This window comes from Leptosomus discolor, chromosome 11 (assembly GCF_034619465.1).
Source record: "Leptosomus discolor isolate bLepDis1 chromosome 11, bLepDis1.hap2, whole genome shotgun sequence".
Taxonomy (NCBI): Eukaryota; Metazoa; Chordata; class Aves; order Leptosomiformes; family Leptosomidae; genus Leptosomus; species Leptosomus discolor.
In genome coordinates, this window is record NC_141401.1 from 14,692,187 (window position 1) to 14,710,184 (window position 17,998).

Below are 17,998 nucleotides of genomic sequence, written 5' to 3' on the forward strand. Positions count from 1 at the left end.
ACCCTGTAAAAAGTATTGTAATTATGACAGCAGGCATATGACAAGGAATATTTTCCTGTCTCCTCTCTCAAAGTTTTAAGTGTTACCAACACATAAGGATTTTCTCATAATGCATTAACAAGTACTTTTTTTAAAAAAGCTTAAGACAGGCGTGAATCATGTACCCAGCATCCGTAACACCTCTGCTACAGAGGCCTGAAGACCCACCTTTCTCCCTTTCACTGCTGAAACATTAAAAAGGAGAAACATCTTAGAGTGTACTTTCCTAACGTTGAACAAAGGAGATAAGATAGAAAGCAACAAAGACTGCACAGCCAAAATGAAAAGCAAAGACGTATTTCACTGTCGCCCTGCAACTACAGATATATTATACCTGAACTGCTTCATCACGTGCTTGTTTTTCCTCTTGTCTTCGTTGACGCTCTTCTTGTAATTCATTTAAGCGTTGTTCGTATTCTTTTAGTTTATTCAACACATCATGACGTTTGTTCTGAGCTTCTAATGTGTTTATAAATGCAATTTCATTTACCTGCAAATAATCAGAAGGTGTAAGAAAAGATCTGAGAAGTTGAAATAAGTTTTATTCTTAGGGAATTCCATCCATTTGTTAATTATCCATTTGATAATTAAACTGGTGGGACATTTCTCCAGAATGTGTTGGAAAACTACCAAGATGCGAATAAGGTTTTGGTGTTTTGTTGGGGTTTTTTGCTTATTTTGATTTGGTGGTTTGTTTTTAAACAGAAGAGCCCATGGCATACAAAAAAGAGAAATTGAATTGTATCAGAAAAACAAGAAACTTTGGGTAAATACTAGTAAAATCTTCCTAGTCTTCTCAGCAACAAGACTTCATTGGTCTATTCTCCCATTTACAAAACGTGGAATGCTAAGACCAGGCTGGATAAATCAGTAAAACACGTTAAGTGCTAGTAGAATCCAACAGGTCTTTTGATCTAAATTTAAATAGATTGGTACTTACTGAATAAAAAAGTGAAACTATACATACTATGAATAAGAAAAGAAATGAACAAGCTCGTTGTCTTTATATTTCTTATCAGTATAGCCTGTTTCACAAACATATATATTATTTTTCTCAACCACAGGACAGTGTGATACATGAGAATAAAAAAAATAATACAAAAAGGCTAACTTGAAAGTACTTTAGTGTGTACAGTAAAAATAGCAAAGAAGATGCTTTTCTACTACTTCGGTTCTGGAAGGTAATCAGTATTTTGTCCTCGCTACAAGGTTGCTGAACAAAATTATTGTCAACTTTAGGCTTTCAAATGCAATAAACCATACTCAAACCTATAATTCAAATATAAACTATTTTGCTGTACTCAAAGTTCACGCTCTCTCTGAATCCACCAAATAAATATGTGAAGAGAAGATACATGGACTGACAACAACAGATCACATAAAGGGTGGTAGGATAATAATATTTCTTGCTTTGTTTACTGACCAGAATCCATTTACAGAATGGATTTCACAGTTCAGTAAACCAGTAAGCACCGGGAATTTAGATAACCAATTGGGCAGCAACAGTTACCATGGTCTTCAGCTACACTACTCATCAGCTATTTCTCTAAAGCCTTCTGGCCCAATTAACCTCTATTTCCAGAATACAAGAACCTCAAGAGGCAGCAGATCTTACGCATTTAAACACACACAGCACTTGAAACATCTGCTTAGCTGGGGAATTATGGCAAGTGCGATTTAGTTAATACGATTATAGAAGTCACACCGGTGTAATGAAATAATAATGAAGGTATGTTAGACTGAATTAGGTAATCTAGAAATCATTTTAATTCAGGAGACAGAAACAGCGACTAAGTAAAAAAAGCTAAATCAGTTTTGTTGTGCTATCTTAAATAATACAGATGAACAGTTGCATCAACCACACCTGGGACACAGGCTCATTATATAATGCAACACTTCAGTTTTAAGAAGATGCACGTATCCTTACTTGGAAAAAACATTCTTTAAAATAGAATATTTCATTTATGTTGTGCTGGTTTTGGCTGGGACAGTCAATTTTCTTCATAGTAGCTAGTATGGGGCTGTGTTTGGATCTGTGCTGAAAACAGCGCTCATTTCATTACTGCTGAGCAGGGCTTGCACAGCGTCAAGGTCTTTCCTGCCCCTCACTCCACCCCACCAGCGAGTAGGCTGGGGGTGCACAAGAAGCTGGGAGGGGACACAGCTGGGACAGTCGACCCCAACTGGCCAAAGGGACATTCCAGACCGTGTGACATCATGCCCAGCACTAGAACCAGGTGGGAGGTTGCCGCAGGGGCTGCTGCTCGGGGACTGGCTGGGCATCAGTCGGGTGGTTGTGAGCAACTGTTTTCATTTGCATCACTTGTCTTTCTTGGGTGTTATTTCTCTCTCTGTTATTTCCCTTTTCCTTACTTTTTTTTTGGCAATTATTAAACTTCATTTAGCTCAAACAATGAGTTTTCTCACTTTTACACTTCCAATTCTCTTCCCCATCCCACCGGGACCGGGTGTGGGGAATAAGTGAGCAGCTGCGTGGTGCTTAGTTGCCGGCTGGGGTTAAACCACAACAATGTTTATCAAAGTAATATGAATAAGGTAAACCAAAAAGCATTCATCCAGTACTTGTCTTATGAAATTACATATTAAAGTCAGAAGAGCACTAAACAGAATACATATTTTAGAATAATTTCCATGTGCTAACTATAGGTTTCCATTAATTTCCAACTGTTTAACAATACTAGTGGTACAAAACTCAGCAACAGAACTTTTGTTTAAGGACAGTGAATGCTGGATCTAGAGTGGATGTTTAACAAAGAAGAAGAGCAATGAGCTCTCCCCACTTCTCATTCTACATGCTGGAAAGCAGAGGATTGATAATCAGATCCATTCCTCCCAGGAAGACTAACTATCACTGAAAATGCTGCCATACTCTCAGAGAGGAACAAAAGCAGCAAAACAACTATCAGCTCTCTATTTCAACTCATTTTTTCTTCTGGTCCACCACTATGTCTAGTAACAGCTAATTAATTTTAAATTCGTATTAGAAAAAAAAGTTGTCCATTTTAGAGATGAACATTTATCTGCTTCACACCTGTTCATATCTAACTTGCACCATCGTTCACAACCTACTCACGAGCACTCTGAGGTTCAAAACATATACAAGCATAACTATTAAACAGTTACCCTTTAGAACAAAATAACTTACCTTAGCTTCTTCCTCTTGTGCTTTTTTCACAATTGCTTGTAGCTGTACTTCACGTTTAAATTCTGCATGGAGTAATTTTTCCTCCATCATCCTGCGTCTTTGATCTAACAACTCTTCTTTCCACTTCCGTACATCCTTCTCCTACACATAATGAGTAAATTCATTACTAATACAGTACCTGAAAATAGGGCCTGAATTTTCCTCAGAATTTTCTAATATTTGGAGCTTTATTTACAGTAATAAAACATTTTGATGCCTTACACAAAGCCTGCATCAAGTTTAACCCAAAGTACACTGATTTGCTAACTGCTTCAGTTTGGCGAGTTTTAGCATTTATGTAGATACATGCAATGTGTCTCTACTTTTATAATGCTTTCCCTGAATCTGAGTCAGTATAGAATGTCAGCAACACTTCATAGATGTGATTTGAAATAATGAGGTTTTTAATATTTGTGATGCATGAGTCATCTGTGAAAACTACATGAACTCAGACTCTGAGGAAAATTTCATTTCACCAATAGTTTTAATCTCTAACATTTCTAGAATCTGTGGGGAAAAAAAAGCTTTTCTGAAAGGCAGCAGACCGGCTCCTCTGCACAACAGAAAGCTTACCCTCTCCATTAATTTTTGAAGCTTCAGTGTCTTTTCTTCCCGTAACTTTTCTCTCAGCTGTTGAGCCTTCATTTGTTTCTCTTCATGTTTCTTTTTGGACTCTGCTATTGTTCTTTTAACAAAAAACAAAGAGCAAAAGCAAGTGAGACACCAATAACTGACAGTGTTGCAAACATTTCTATGTCATTTTCAGTAACAGAAAACAAACAGGCCACTGGAGGGCAATTATTTCCCCTAAATGTAAATATTGTTCTTCTAGTTTTCAAATCATTATTTACTCAACAATGTAGCACGAGCCCAGTTCATTATGAAATTAATAACGATTTCTGTAACACTTTCCACCCACAGACTTAAAGAAAGTAGATTTATGAACAGTTACAGGCAGCCAAACTCATATGAACAGTTTCATGCAGCCATGAGTTTGGCTGCCTGTTTTCACTGGCTAATCAAGACAGGTAACAACTCTAAAACCTTTTGCGTGATGGTGATGACAGTTTCTCATGCATGTGTATTCCATGTCCAGGCGGACGTGCAGGCTCTTCTTCCACTCTGTCTCCCCAAGAATTACTCTGGCGCCATGATTCACGAGCTGTATGTGAAGAAAACAAAGACTTAGATAATTTAAACACACTTTTCTGGGAGAAGTGCAACTAATGAGGCTTAGGTCCTCTTGAATCCCTCTCTCAAATGGGTTCTCTTGAGCCTACTTAAGGTGCAAACACAGACCAAAGCACCTCTACTCCCTCTGCATTTTCAATGCTTAATGATTTTATTACACTTCTATCCAAATGTTAAGACAAAACTGGATAACAACTTTTAAAATTCTAATAGAGAGATGTGGGAAGAGAGCTGAAGAACAAAGACACACCAAGATAGTTTGAACACAGGAGTCCACCTTTCCTAAGGAGAGACCATAAAAAAATAACATAACTTGGAATAATATTTAGATGTTAGGGGCATCTTCTGAACCCTTAACTAGCCATGAGGTTTTCTAAATTTTGCTGTCATTTCAATGTAAACAGAGTAACACATGAAATTTACCTTCATAATCTGCCAGAACATCATTCCAGTCCATAGACATACCACAGAAAGATATGCTTCCATTGCCCATACCAGCCTGAAATTTAATATGATCCAGACAGTAAAAACATAAACCTTAATTCACAGGTGTACACACATAACAAACAGTGCCAGCTCAGCGATATTCAGCAATGATTCCAAACTGAACTAGCTACCTCAAAGACAGATGTTGTTCCTGCTGTTTCTGATGGCAGAAATGGAGACTTCTGCTTCACCTAGAGTAGCTCCTGTGTGAATGCAATGAAAATAACAAGTCCCAGCTCTCCCAGTTTTGCACGCAAAAATAGGCAGCAGGATAATGACTGCAACATCACAGGACTTTGTACCAGACAGCAGCAGCACTGTGCTGCTGGGTTTAGTAAGACTAAGATACCTTAGATGGTATGGTATAATTATTACATGACACTATTGCCTTTATTCACATGTAAAACAGGTTACACTAACGCAAAAATGAACACTAACAAATTCTATATTCATACTCTACTGACAAAGACAGCTTGAAGCTGGTTACTTTCAAATAAATTGAACACTCACAGAGAAATCGCTATCATTGTCAGTCTCGATATTAATGTCATTGTTCTCCTCTGCTTCAATCTCTCTAGTTAACTGCTCTTCTTCTGCAATAGCACTAGCAATGGCTTCTTCATTTGCCTTTTCCAGGCGATCTGCTAACTCTTCTTTCTTAGCAAGGACTTCTGCCATAGACTGTAGGAAACATGAAACCAGACAAAAATAACCAAAATCAGTCCTAGGCATAAAAAAAGTGGTTTCCATATAGTTAAAATTAATTATATGTCATTTCGTTCAACTTCTAATTACTTGTAGTTCCTTTACTGCTATATTTTGTGAAGGTAACTGAAATATAAACCTTACTAAATCTGGTAGCAACTATTAACTCATTTAATAGCTACATGAAACATTCACCATGCACATCATTCCAAAACATATTGCACAAACACTATCATTAAAAGCAAGAAAGACAGTTCTTCCATAATTATCCTTTTAAATACCTAGTCCTAGGGAACTAAGCAACACACACTCTGAAACATTAATAGCGTGCCCTGCCATTATCTCCAGAAAAGGAATCATGCTCTGAAGTAGTATTTAAAAATGAAAATGGATCTGCAGATGAACTGTATCTGGAAACTTTACCGTAGTTAATACAACAGAATCTCAGGCTATACCTGTTTTCAACATGAATGACAAGATAGTCAGGCAAGAATGTAAGCCTGAATATGCTGACTGACTGTCTTTTCCTTCTCTAATGTCCAGTATTAACTGGTTCATTTCCACTCTACCAAACAATGTGCCACAATACACAAATCGGTGTTCAACGCCATCTAATCAGAAAAAGTAAAATGCTCACAAGAGACAGATCCCACCAAACTGTCAGCATCCTCAACTGTTAATAATTGAGAATCCGAAACAATGTTAGTAGATGAGATCCTAGAAATCAGCTCTAAAAACAGATACTTGTCTTGGAAATTCCCTAGCAAGTGTCCAGTTTGTAAAAGATGTTAAAGGGAAAGCGATTTACAGGAAAACTTCTGCAAATCAGAATTTTAATCTAGTTTCTGAAAAACAAAACAAAACATAACCTGAAAGTATAACCTGGATTTTATGCAGCATTACTGCAATTCTCCACTCAGAGAATCCCAGTAAAGCAGTCACACCTTGAAACCTGCAGAATCCTACAGACAAGAAATTACATTCTTTGCAGGAAGCCACATAATCGATTACTGACTTCACATTGTTGCTTAAGAGTGGCATTCGTCCAAATTGCTAGTCGTATAGGAAGACCCAAGAGAGCAGTTCAGCTAGTCTGAAAAGGCAGAGGTCTACATTTGTTTCTAACAGAATTCTGATATCCCACATGTTTCCAGTTTGAATAATTAGCAAAACTGGGGTAAGACTTTCATAAGAGTCTGACTTAAAATGATTGATAGTGGAAGGAAATGAAAAATCATGGCAAACATATATGTAAAAAAAAGTAGTGGAGGCATAGATCTCTTTATTCCAAATAACACACTTATATCTTTCTAGTTTAAGTTCAGAAACTTTACTGGAATTAAATCCTATCATAAAAAGTATCTGTGCAACAAATTATTTTTGCTACAGCAAGTACCTTATACACTTTTCTACAATTTCTACAGCGGGCTAACAATACACTGTGCAAGACGGAATGAGAAACTTTAGGCTTATATTTATTATTTACTCAGAAATCTTATTTCTTACCAATCTGGCAGCACTCACATTTGAAATATCTGAGGCATCCATTTCAGTTTCAGTTTTAGCTTTTACTGTTTGATGCTGGTCTATAGTATCAGTGATCAGGGAGGAAGCTTCATTAATCTGCAGAGCTTCTGAACTACAAGCAGTATTTGTGAGAACTGGAGGCATTTCAGAAATAGTTTGTAAGGAATCTTCTTGCAATGGTATGTCAGTGCTCCCATTGTCTTCTGAGGCATGTGCTGTGAACTAACAAGAGGCATTTGCAAAATTAACAAAAAACATACTGATTCATAGTCACTAGAGTATAAAGGATTTTAACAAAATACCTGGCAACCTTACAGTGAGTGATGCAAATAACTCCACATATATTTCAGTTGCTCATAACCTTGTGAAAGTTGGATCTTTCTACCAGAAATCTTCTATATACGTGATGTGCCTAATGCAGAGTTTTTTGAAAACAAGCAAAACCTGTCCACGGCATTGTAAAATATATGGTTCATCTCACGATTTTTAACACGCCTATTTGTGCCACCATCTTAATGCATTTCCACAAATGTAATTGAAATAGCCATTTATTTTTAAATCCTTTTCCAATCTGATTAGAGAATAAAAGCTCTAGACAACACTACCTTTAGAAAATACTCTAAAGCAAAAGTTGCAAAATTTAAGGTTAGAAAATCATTCAAAATTGTACTGACCTGAGTCCTTTCAGTAAGAGGACCTTCAGACTGATGTAAAGGATCTTTCTGTACAAGCTCTGTGCACTTGGATGCACCACTGTCAGTAAGCGAACTCCCACACTTACTCTCTGATGGTGGTGAAATGACATTTTCTTTGTCACTGTCACCTTTGGACTTTGGTGATTCTGCAACTACAGGAGATTTTGTTGCCAAAGCTGTGGATCGAGATCGAACAGGCCTTCCACGCTGAACTGTTTCCCAGCCCTCTGCATCCTTTCGATCTACATAAAAAATAAAACACCCCATTCTAAGGAAGGGAGACTTATAAATAGAAGTATTATAAACAACTATTTTATTACAGTGTTACGCAAGTTGCGTGATAAAAATGTTCTCTTTAAAAATCAATTTAAAAAAAATCAATTAAATATTCCTTAGCAGAGCTTTTTACTTCAAAGAGTCATATCAGTTTCACAAACAGAGAACAACTCTATTCATGGGACCAGTTCTGTTACTTCAAGAAGCTAAGCTACTCATACACAAAACCATGTGAAAAATGGCAAGGTGTACTTTTATACCTATGTTGCTATTTCACGAAACAGTAAAGCACAATAAAGCAACCACATTCTTGTGATAGAGGTCTTTTACAGAAGTGCAAATCTCTGCAAGTACAGATGTAATTGGACATCTTACGTGTGGAAAGTATTGTCCCAAATGTGGCTTACTATTCTTCCAGAAACGTTTTCTTAACTTTTTCCATTTGTTTCATTCTGATATTAAAAATACACTAATCAGTGTCAGCTTTTGAAAAATTTCTTTTCCTGGATTCCAGGAAATAATAAATATTGCTACAGTGGGACTGCAAATTAAAAGAGAAAATAGAAGAGTAGTTTTCTTCAATTAATTCTGATGACAAATAGCTGCTAAATACAACTTGCTGATCAAAATTTCTGATACCTCATCTTGGTACATACCTGAAAAGCCTTCAAAGTGACATTTGTCTGCCTAAAGTATCAGGTCTTAAGTGTGATTAGATTTCTAGAATAGCAAAGGAAACCCCCTTCTCCATATATGACAACTTCCTGATCAGTAATTAATATCAGCACATAATTTCCCACCTATCTTGAAATGACTCCGAGTGATTCTTTTGAGACCTGATGGTACAACTCACAAGTGTGAAAGGTAAGCTCATGGGTGTCTATTTACTGAACAAAAGTTCTTGCAAAAAACTCATGAACCTAACTATTCATAGTTATTTTCCAATATACTTTTGGCATAAGCTCTTTTTAGGATCATTCACATAAAAGGAAGAGAAGGGTGTGAGAGATTGTTTTTACCTGGAGGAGTAGAGAATAATAAAAACAACACTAAATTGCCTCCTTTACAGAGGGGAAAAATCTAGAATAGAACTCAACTTGTATAACAAAATCATTCTCTGGGTATTTCTAAAGCTTTCACTAACAAAGATGATCCTGTAGTTCAGGCATAAAGGTCAGAGCTCAAACATTAAAGTTCAACATAAATATGAATAAATACAAGTCTACTTGGTTGTCAAAAATTGTAATTTGAAACACCCAAGGGTGGTGAGAAAATGAAACGATTTGTATATGCTGATGAACTGCATATTACCAACTTAAAGACTAGCTTAGAACTTGCATTTCTAGAGATTTGATTTTTAAAAGCAAAACAGAAAGTGGTTTAAAAAATAAAAGATAAAAGTGTTATGCTCTCTAAAAATACCACCTGCTTTCAGCAGGAACATATGATGGTTAGGTTACAAGAAGTGAATCACCTTTATGGACTGCCAGTAACAGCTATATGTAGGTCAACACACCCGCAGGGAGATCAGAGAACAAAATATTTTTTCTTCCTTTCAGAACATGTGTGTTTATTTTAAAGCAACTTCCAGTACATAAAAAAGACTGCCTTAACACTAATTTTCATGGTCAAAAATCCTTGATTCTTTTTAAATTTCCCTCCGGGGCATATGTTTCTGGCAACTCTAAAACAGGTACAGAAATTCTAGTACCAACACTTTCACTAGAAGTGCTAATCTACAAAGCACTGCAGTGGCAAAGTCATAGGACCGTCAATAAAAATGAGAAGTATTTGAGTAAAATTGGTGTACCTACTGGCCTAAACTACCTTTAGGTGGACTTGAACTGATGTTCAACATCAGCAGTAACCAGTAAACTGGAAATTAGCCTAAACGAGAACTATCAGCACTGTCATACTTTGCTGCCCTTGGCATCTAGCACTTTACAAACATTAGGTGCTCGTTTAACTACTGGGTTCTGCTAACACCTCAGGATGAAACATAGCAGCCTAGACCAATGCCTGGTGTGAATCATGAGCTACCAGTGAAGTTAACAGGAGCATACTGAAATTTATCTTAGCTAAGCAGCTCATGCAATCGCTGTTTTTACGTAACTATAGAATTGTTCAAACTTTAACAATACTGGTAGTACAACAGACGCAAAAGATTATTAAATTTCATATTTTACTGTGGAAACTTTTACTTTAGAAAATTCACTGTATATTTTAAAGCAAACAAAATTCCAAAACTTTGTGTGAATGACTATAGCTGATCTCTTCAGATTACTGACGGTAACCAGAGACAGCATATCTCTGCAAAAAGCCTTTCTATGTTCATTCCCCCATGTGCACTTGCGCACGCTTCAGTATGCACCACTGATTAGAGAGGGGAATGGCAGTCAAAAAGATACGGATTGTATTTTTTGCTTTACCACAGACTTTCCATTTGACCCCTGTAAGCAATTTTGGCTTTATTTTCATTTCCTCATCTTATATGCAAAAAATACTACTACCTACAGGACCAAGTGATCGAAACATGTTATTACCCTCTCAGAGACAAAATCTTATCTCCAACAACACTCCAGAGAGTAGGGTTTTAATTCCATGAGAATCACAAACAGATTTACTGCAGAAAGCTCCAGGCACTCAGCCTGTGTAGAATACGGCCCTGCATTACGCGGGACCACAAGGACTGCTCCTACCCCACTGACTTTTGTAATTGATAGGACCACAAAGATTTTGCTGTACAGAACCTATGACAAAATTTGGCCAAGAAATTTCCCTGGCAAGCAATATACAGACAATGAAGCGACTGTTCAGAAGACTGATGAAATCAACCAAGAAAATCGCCATTGCTTTACTGCAGCAGACTTTGGGATTGCAATTCCTTTTGCTTGTCATTTCTGAAACTAGTTTGTTGCAAGATTTCACTTTTTCTTGCTCCCAAAATTGAAGTCAGCTCTTACATAAGGCATCTTTTCTACATTAAAACAGATCAGGAGATACTCTTTAGTAGTATCTACTACCTAAAGATAAATTTACCAACATCTAAATAACAAGTGATATTAATCTTATATATATCTTAGTAACAACTGTGCTAATATCTTCTAATATCTTTTACTAATTTCTTTACTAATATCTACTGAAGTTAATTCTACCAAAAAAACCCCAAACATTCTTGACTGCCTTAACTAGCTGATTCCTTGTTTCATGGCATATTTCTTAGTAGTCTAAAATTATAAAACTAATCAGAATAAAATTATACAGAGCACAGCAAAGCCATAATCACACTTACTACAATAAGAATGAATCTTTTAGTAAAAGCTATACATGATCAATTTTTGTATTTGTTCACTGTCAGATTTATAATTATTACTCAAGACTCATCCAATTATTTTAACAGCACAGAAATATTTGTGTTTGAAAAAACACTGTTTGGTGAATTCTTTAAATACAAAACAGATTTTAATGCAAGAACGCATTCAGACCATTGAAACATTTGGAATCAGTTTAAGAGTTTTATGCCAACTGACAACGAGCTGTGCACAAGAAGTTACTTTTTCATTTTAATTCACTTACCAGTTTAGTATTCAGTCACTTCCAGGCACATTTTTTTTAAAAAAGTTTGCAAAGCTAACATATTTATTAACATTAGATCACATAGTTCCTAATCTGAAGCAAAGCTGATACGCAGAAGGGCATCACCCTTCCTCCCTTCCTTCACTTTTTCTCCCTAAGTCTGGAATTCTTTTCATAGAGCCCAGTAGCCATCACCACAGGCTAAGTATCACATGCTGGGTTTGATTACTCCCAGAGTTTTGTTAATGAATAATTCATTTGACTACCTTGATCATTCTCTAGTTTCATTTGAACTTCCCTGTCCCTGCTTGCTCTTGTATTACATGGAAGTGACAAGCCATCTGTTACCTTGAGGCCCTCATAGCCACCAGGGCCTTATTCTTTTGGAGCTACTCCATCTGGAAGAACTGGCCAAGCAGCCTTACTGGCAACAGCAATAAAATAAATCTAGGCAAGTATGTGCAAAACTCTTAGGAGTTCTACCTCAGGAGATGAGAGTCCCTTCTTAAAAATTTACTTGCAAGTAATATACTACCAAAGCCTATTTGACCTTCCCCACTCATTACTAAACTTCAGCCCCTTTTTAAAAAAGAAAAAATCTAAAGTAGTATTACTGTGTGTGAGAGGCACTTTGGAAAACCATGATTACTTGAGAATCTGGAAGCGGATCTAGAAACATGAAGTCAGCTGAAACACAGTTACAGAGCAGAAGACATGAAAACCAGAACAATAAAATAATAATAAAAAACACCCACAACTGAGAAAACGTAGTGGTGCAAGAAGTGGCCAATTTACAAACCATAACAAGAGATGGTGCATTAATAGGCAAGACTTTAACTAGAGATGTTAATTGGCAGACTACTTTCAATAGTCACTTAGAAACACAACAGGGAAAAAAAAAGATAAAAAAAGAGAATGAATGTAAAAATTCAACAGAAATTGTGCTTAAGAATTTGACAACCCAGCCAGAAATAAACTGTCCTTTGCTGTCTGTGATGACATTTCTGCAATTTGTTCTCAATGGAGAAGCTACACACGCTTCCACAAGATCAGGTGCCAGCATGTCCGAGCCCAAACCAGGACAGTTACTTTAGAGGACTGTATGTCCTGCAAAGTCTGAAGTCTTACCTACAATAGAAAGAACATCTATTCACAGCTGTGGACAGGAGCAATAATCCATAATAATTATTAAAACCAGATTTCAAGTGTGGCAACAGAAAAAAACATTCAATATTTCTGAGACTTTTACATGTTCTTGACTGCCCTTTCTCCTAAGTTATGTACAAGCAATAAACAATTATTCTAATTGTAAGCACCTACTTCCAGTCTTCATACACACTCTAAAGTTGTACAACCTATCTCACCTCTTACCATGAGCACCTGGGAATTAATTTCATGCTAGGCTATTGCCTCTATGTACTACTATTACTAAACCAATCTTTTGCCATAAACTGGTCAGACAATAAGACTAGACTATATTTCATATTGTAGAAAACCCTCAAGCATAAAACACAAAATTAATATTTTTTAAAAGTCATTAAAACATTGAGGGTAACAGTAAATTTAACGAGAAAATGAGATAAGATTATTTAATGCCATTTAATTAGGCATTCAGAAAAAAATATATTAAAGAAATATCTGGAAAAATAGCATGTTTTCTCTCTCCCTAAAGACTAATTTGTTTAAATTTGGAAATTCCATCAACCATGAAACAGATACAGTATCATATCACTCATCCATTCCACAAAACCATTGAGAGACCTAATGATAATCCTGTTGGAAATCACTGGAGAAAGTGATTTAGGGAAATCTTGTCACTGTAAGCCTCAGCTGGGCTTTAGGGTGGGCAAGAGAGCATTACAGGGTGGCAGAAGGAACCCTCCCTCCCACAAGGCCTGAATGTACCTAACAGCTGTGAGTGCATTAGCTGGTAAAGGGGCAGAGCAGATGATACACAAGCCTCATATCTGCTTCAATAATGCATGTGAAGAGCCTTTGTGACTCCCTTTGCGCCAACTTCACAGATTCTCTTGTGCTCCAATCAGTGAGGTTAATTTGATTTTACCAAAGTGATTCTGGCTTCCACACAAAGGATAACATGCTCCTAAAGAGAATTTGATTTGTTAAAAACATTACAAATGTTTTTACAAAATTGTCCAGTGTTGAATGTCAGAGATAACCAATTCTTAAGAATAAACAAAGCCTCTAGAAGGAATGACTGATATTTCTTAAAATGAAATGTTTCAAGTCTGAATTGTATAGTACAGTTGAGTTTGAAAATTATTGGAGACTTACAGGCCAGTACTACAGAACCTAAGGGGTTTCACTCTTTTTGAAGCTCATCAGCTGCAGATAACAGCCAATAAAATAGAGCACAACACTGATGCTTCAGCCCTTTAAATACCTAAAACTAAGAAAAGGATAAGGCCTTTTGTTTTCCTTTTAGCCTCTTAAAAATGTTATCCATATGAAGTGCAGATCAGTTTTATTCCCTGTGTAGCTAATAAAATTCTCCATACTCACAAGAATCCCTAATAAAGGTATTTTAACAACAGCTTGGAGTCTGTCACTTCAATATGTGCAATAATCAACAGAAAAAGTTTTCATTGTGAATAGCTTCAATTACTGGCAAAAATTAGAAGTGGAATTACACCTTCAGTTACACTGTTGAAAACTCAGCCAAACTGCTACTGTTCTCTAACCAGCTCACTGCAACTACATAGAGCAAGATACTCCCTCACATAAACAGCGCCAATCAATTCCCATTCAAACAACCAGTTTTAGAGTATGGTTTTGATTGTTCTTTTCTAAGCTGAAGAATCTACATACTGCTGAATTCAGCTTATGTTAAATTGTAAGACACTTGGACAAGGTATTTTAGCTCCATAATATACCACAAGTCTCCGACCAGTATACATGACTTATACTACTACTAGGTTGAACACACAACTATCTTAAATTAATACATGCTCTTCCAGTAATTTTTCTTCTAAAAAAACCCCAAATTATGAACATTGCTTTTTAATTTCTTTTCAAAATATCCATTTCTACATCCTGCCTGCTGATTTTGCAGGAAGTCATCTGGGATGACGCATGAAAAAAAATGGAAAAAATTCATCTCTGAAGATAATCTCAGCGTCCAGTGTGTGCAAGAAACTAAAGTTATAAACCAAATGGTAAAGTTTTTTATGTCTACAACTAAACAAACCTCTTCTGGAACAAAAGACCCTGCATCAAGCATTCTCCAAGGAGAATCTTTAGAGAAACAATTCATAACTGAATGTGGTAAGTCTTGCCTTCAAGGAAAAAAACATCAATTGTTACTTCAGCACAGTTCTAATAACACTGTCTCCCTGGGCACATAAAAATATCTTGAGCTCTTTTATAGATTCCTGAACACATATTATTCTTTATATTGTTAAATCATTCCAAATTGCAGTCAGTTAGTGTCCGTTTGTGACCAAAGACCTTTCGTTTCTCTGGGTGTTATGTACTGGTATTTTAACAGATCAAGTTCTATTTAGTGGAAATACAGTGGAATGCTACCTACACATGACAATACAACTTTGTCTGACACTTAACTACTGCAATGTAAGGCTGCATTAATCTTTTATCTCGATACTTAACTTAAACATTGTATTTTGCAAAATTAGACTTAATTTTGGTTTGAAAACAGGTCATTACACTCTGACCTAACTTTATACCACGCAGTTTGTGAAATAACTTAAGCCACTTAAAAAGACTTGCCATTTTTCCGCGATGACTTCTGTGCTGGAGGTGGCAGACCAGTTTGTGCTGTTGCTAGCTCAGGATTGGCAGCTTTAGTTCCATGATTGGCTTTTACCTTATCAGCCCAACTTACACCAGAAGGAGCCAGGCGTGTTGCAGAAATTGTCACTGCAGGGTTCCTAAATGAAAGTCATAGCTCTCTTTAGTGTCTCACCAAATAACAGAATGGTTCACTAGAAAACTCTATCAGAGCACTCTCTCCCTAATCTTGGCATTCACTAATTCAGACTGAGAGCTAGCTCCAAAAACTGGAACCTACTATAAAACACCACGAAAAGCTTATCATAGTAACTCTCACACAGCCTGTCTCCTTTTCTCTTTCCACAGTTTTAAAAAATGAAATTTGTAGTTCGTGAATGTTAAAGCCTCAGTGGATTTCTCATCATCAAAATCCATATAAATTCAACTCATGAAAAAGTAAATTTAACCACAGAAACAAGGATGCAGCAATAAATCAGCAGGTGGGGTGGTGGGGTTTTTTCGTTTCTATTAGGTGACCACCTTGACAGCCTATTACACATTCCCAGTCACAGAAAAGTCGGAATATAGAAAATAGCGCTGCACCTGGAGAAAAATCTCCCAAGTGAGATTCCTTGTATTTAGTAGTCAATGAAACCAAATTGACAAGAAGCTAAATTCTCCGATTAACATTTTTTAAATGTCTCATGACTGAAGAAACACGCAACACTAGTGATGGACAAACAGTTCCCACAGGAAACATTCTCTAATATCAAATTTTAAAATCATAGACATAAACATATGGTGAGTATTTACAGCCAAACAGAACTGCTCTTCTATTGCATCTTCCTGGGTCCAGCCTAATTTCGTCAATGAACTGTATAGAATGGGCTGCAACCATTACTAATACAAGGAGACTAACAAAGCATATGGGCAGGAAGTCCAAAAAAGTGCAGGTTTAATTGCAAATGTAGATCACACAAATTCACAATGTACTCTGTTTCCAGGTTCAGTAAATAAAGGAATAGAGCTATTTTCTATTACCTACTCAGCAAAAATACATTGTAAATCTGTAAGGCCATTCTATTAACTTTCAGAAATGACCAAATAACCTGACCACCGAAACTTTGAATTTCTGGGTGGGCAGAACTGCAGTGGGTTTTTAATTATTTTGGTTTGCTTTTTGTAAAAAGTTGCCATTTTCTGCACAAGGCTTAGAGCAAAAACCTATACAGTTTTATTGTGAATGCAAGTAAAATTTTTTTAAATTGGAAAACATTCAAGAAGCACATGTTCAAGAAATGTCCAACTCTGTTCCGTAGCAGGAGTCACTTTACCTGCAATCATACAACTGATTTCTCTTCCAAGCTCTACAACACTGATTAAAACAGTCCAACAAATCCAGCTGCCTCATCAGCTAAAGCAAATCAAGGATAAAGAAATGGAGATCTTGCAAGTTTCAAACAAATGTGTAGAAAACCCCCATATAACTATACTGTTGACTTATTTTAAGCCCAGTGAGATGTCAATTTGTCATTATTTTCTAATTTTATCAAGTATGTCATCAAAAAACCCTATCAGGAATAATTCCATAAATTATAAAAACATGGCTGGTTGGTTGGTTGGTTTGTTTTAATAAACCCCATTGATCCTATGGGGATGTGAGGAAACCAGGAAGAGAGGCCAAGCCCCGTAGCCTGTCTCTGGTACTTCCATACAGCCAAGCAAAAAGAGACTATCAGAACCATACACTACAGAACGACTTCTCCTTTGGCATACTCTCCAGGTTGCAGCAATTTACACTGAAAAGTTTTAGAAATTTATTAAACAGATCTTTGTGTTTAATAATCAAAGCTGGACTTTAATCTTCGTGATATTCATTTCTGAAGTAATTTATGCTTTTGGCATCCAAAACATCGCCTAATAACCAATTCTGCATACTAAGTCCTGAAAAATACTTCTGTCATTTTAAGCTTGATATTTGATCATTTCAGTTGGGACTCCAAATTCCTTTTCATGAAAAGTAATGAATAAAATTTTCCTATTCATCTTCTCTGTAAGTGATTTTACTTATCATACTGTTCTTGTTATCTTTTCTCCAAATTCTTTTCTTTTTGCATCAATATTGTTGGATACTTCTGATTGTTCCTGTTTTCAGTGTCTGTACTTTTCCCACTTTTTCTACACTGCTTTTGGGAAGAGACTGAGATGACCAAAGGTACAAGTCATTCACCATGAATTTCTACAGTGGTACAACACCACTTTCTCTTCTGTCCTCTATTCCTTTCCTAATAATTCCTAGCATTCTGTCAAAAATTTCCATAGTTCCAAGTATGTATAAACCCTTATTTTCTATCCGATTTTCTCAAACACACACAAAATATTGTAGTTGTCTGGTGTTGCCTTGCTTTGAGACACACAAGCACACTAAGACAGAAGCAAAAGTTTGCAAGTCTGAAGGACAGACAACTCATCTTGTTATTAGCTGCTTTAACACACACAGTTGCTAATCATGTCCCTGTGATGGTGGATAAAACAGCTCCACCACCAA

General features: G+C 36.4%; 1 protein-coding gene across 2 annotated transcripts in view; it reads right to left on the bottom strand.

Annotated features, from left to right (window-relative positions):
- Positions 1-17,998, bottom strand: part of SCAPER (S-phase cyclin A associated protein in the ER) — a 164,857-nt gene that overhangs the window by 113,426 nt on the left and 33,433 nt on the right. For both annotated transcript variants that reach the window (XM_086471462.1, XM_086471461.1), the window contains exons 8-16: positions 15,448-15,608; positions 7,828-8,090; positions 7,151-7,375; positions 5,432-5,602; positions 4,859-4,934; positions 4,289-4,406; positions 3,818-3,929; positions 3,206-3,346; positions 374-529 (exon numbers count right to left, since the gene is read on the bottom strand). In XM_086471462.1, the coding sequence (XP_086327588.1) occupies positions 374-529; positions 3,206-3,346; positions 3,818-3,929; positions 4,289-4,406; positions 4,859-4,934; positions 5,432-5,602; positions 7,151-7,375; positions 7,828-8,090; positions 15,448-15,608 (1,423 nt within the window). The remainder of the gene's footprint in view (positions 1-373; positions 530-3,205; positions 3,347-3,817; positions 3,930-4,288; positions 4,407-4,858; positions 4,935-5,431; positions 5,603-7,150; positions 7,376-7,827; positions 8,091-15,447; positions 15,609-17,998) is intronic.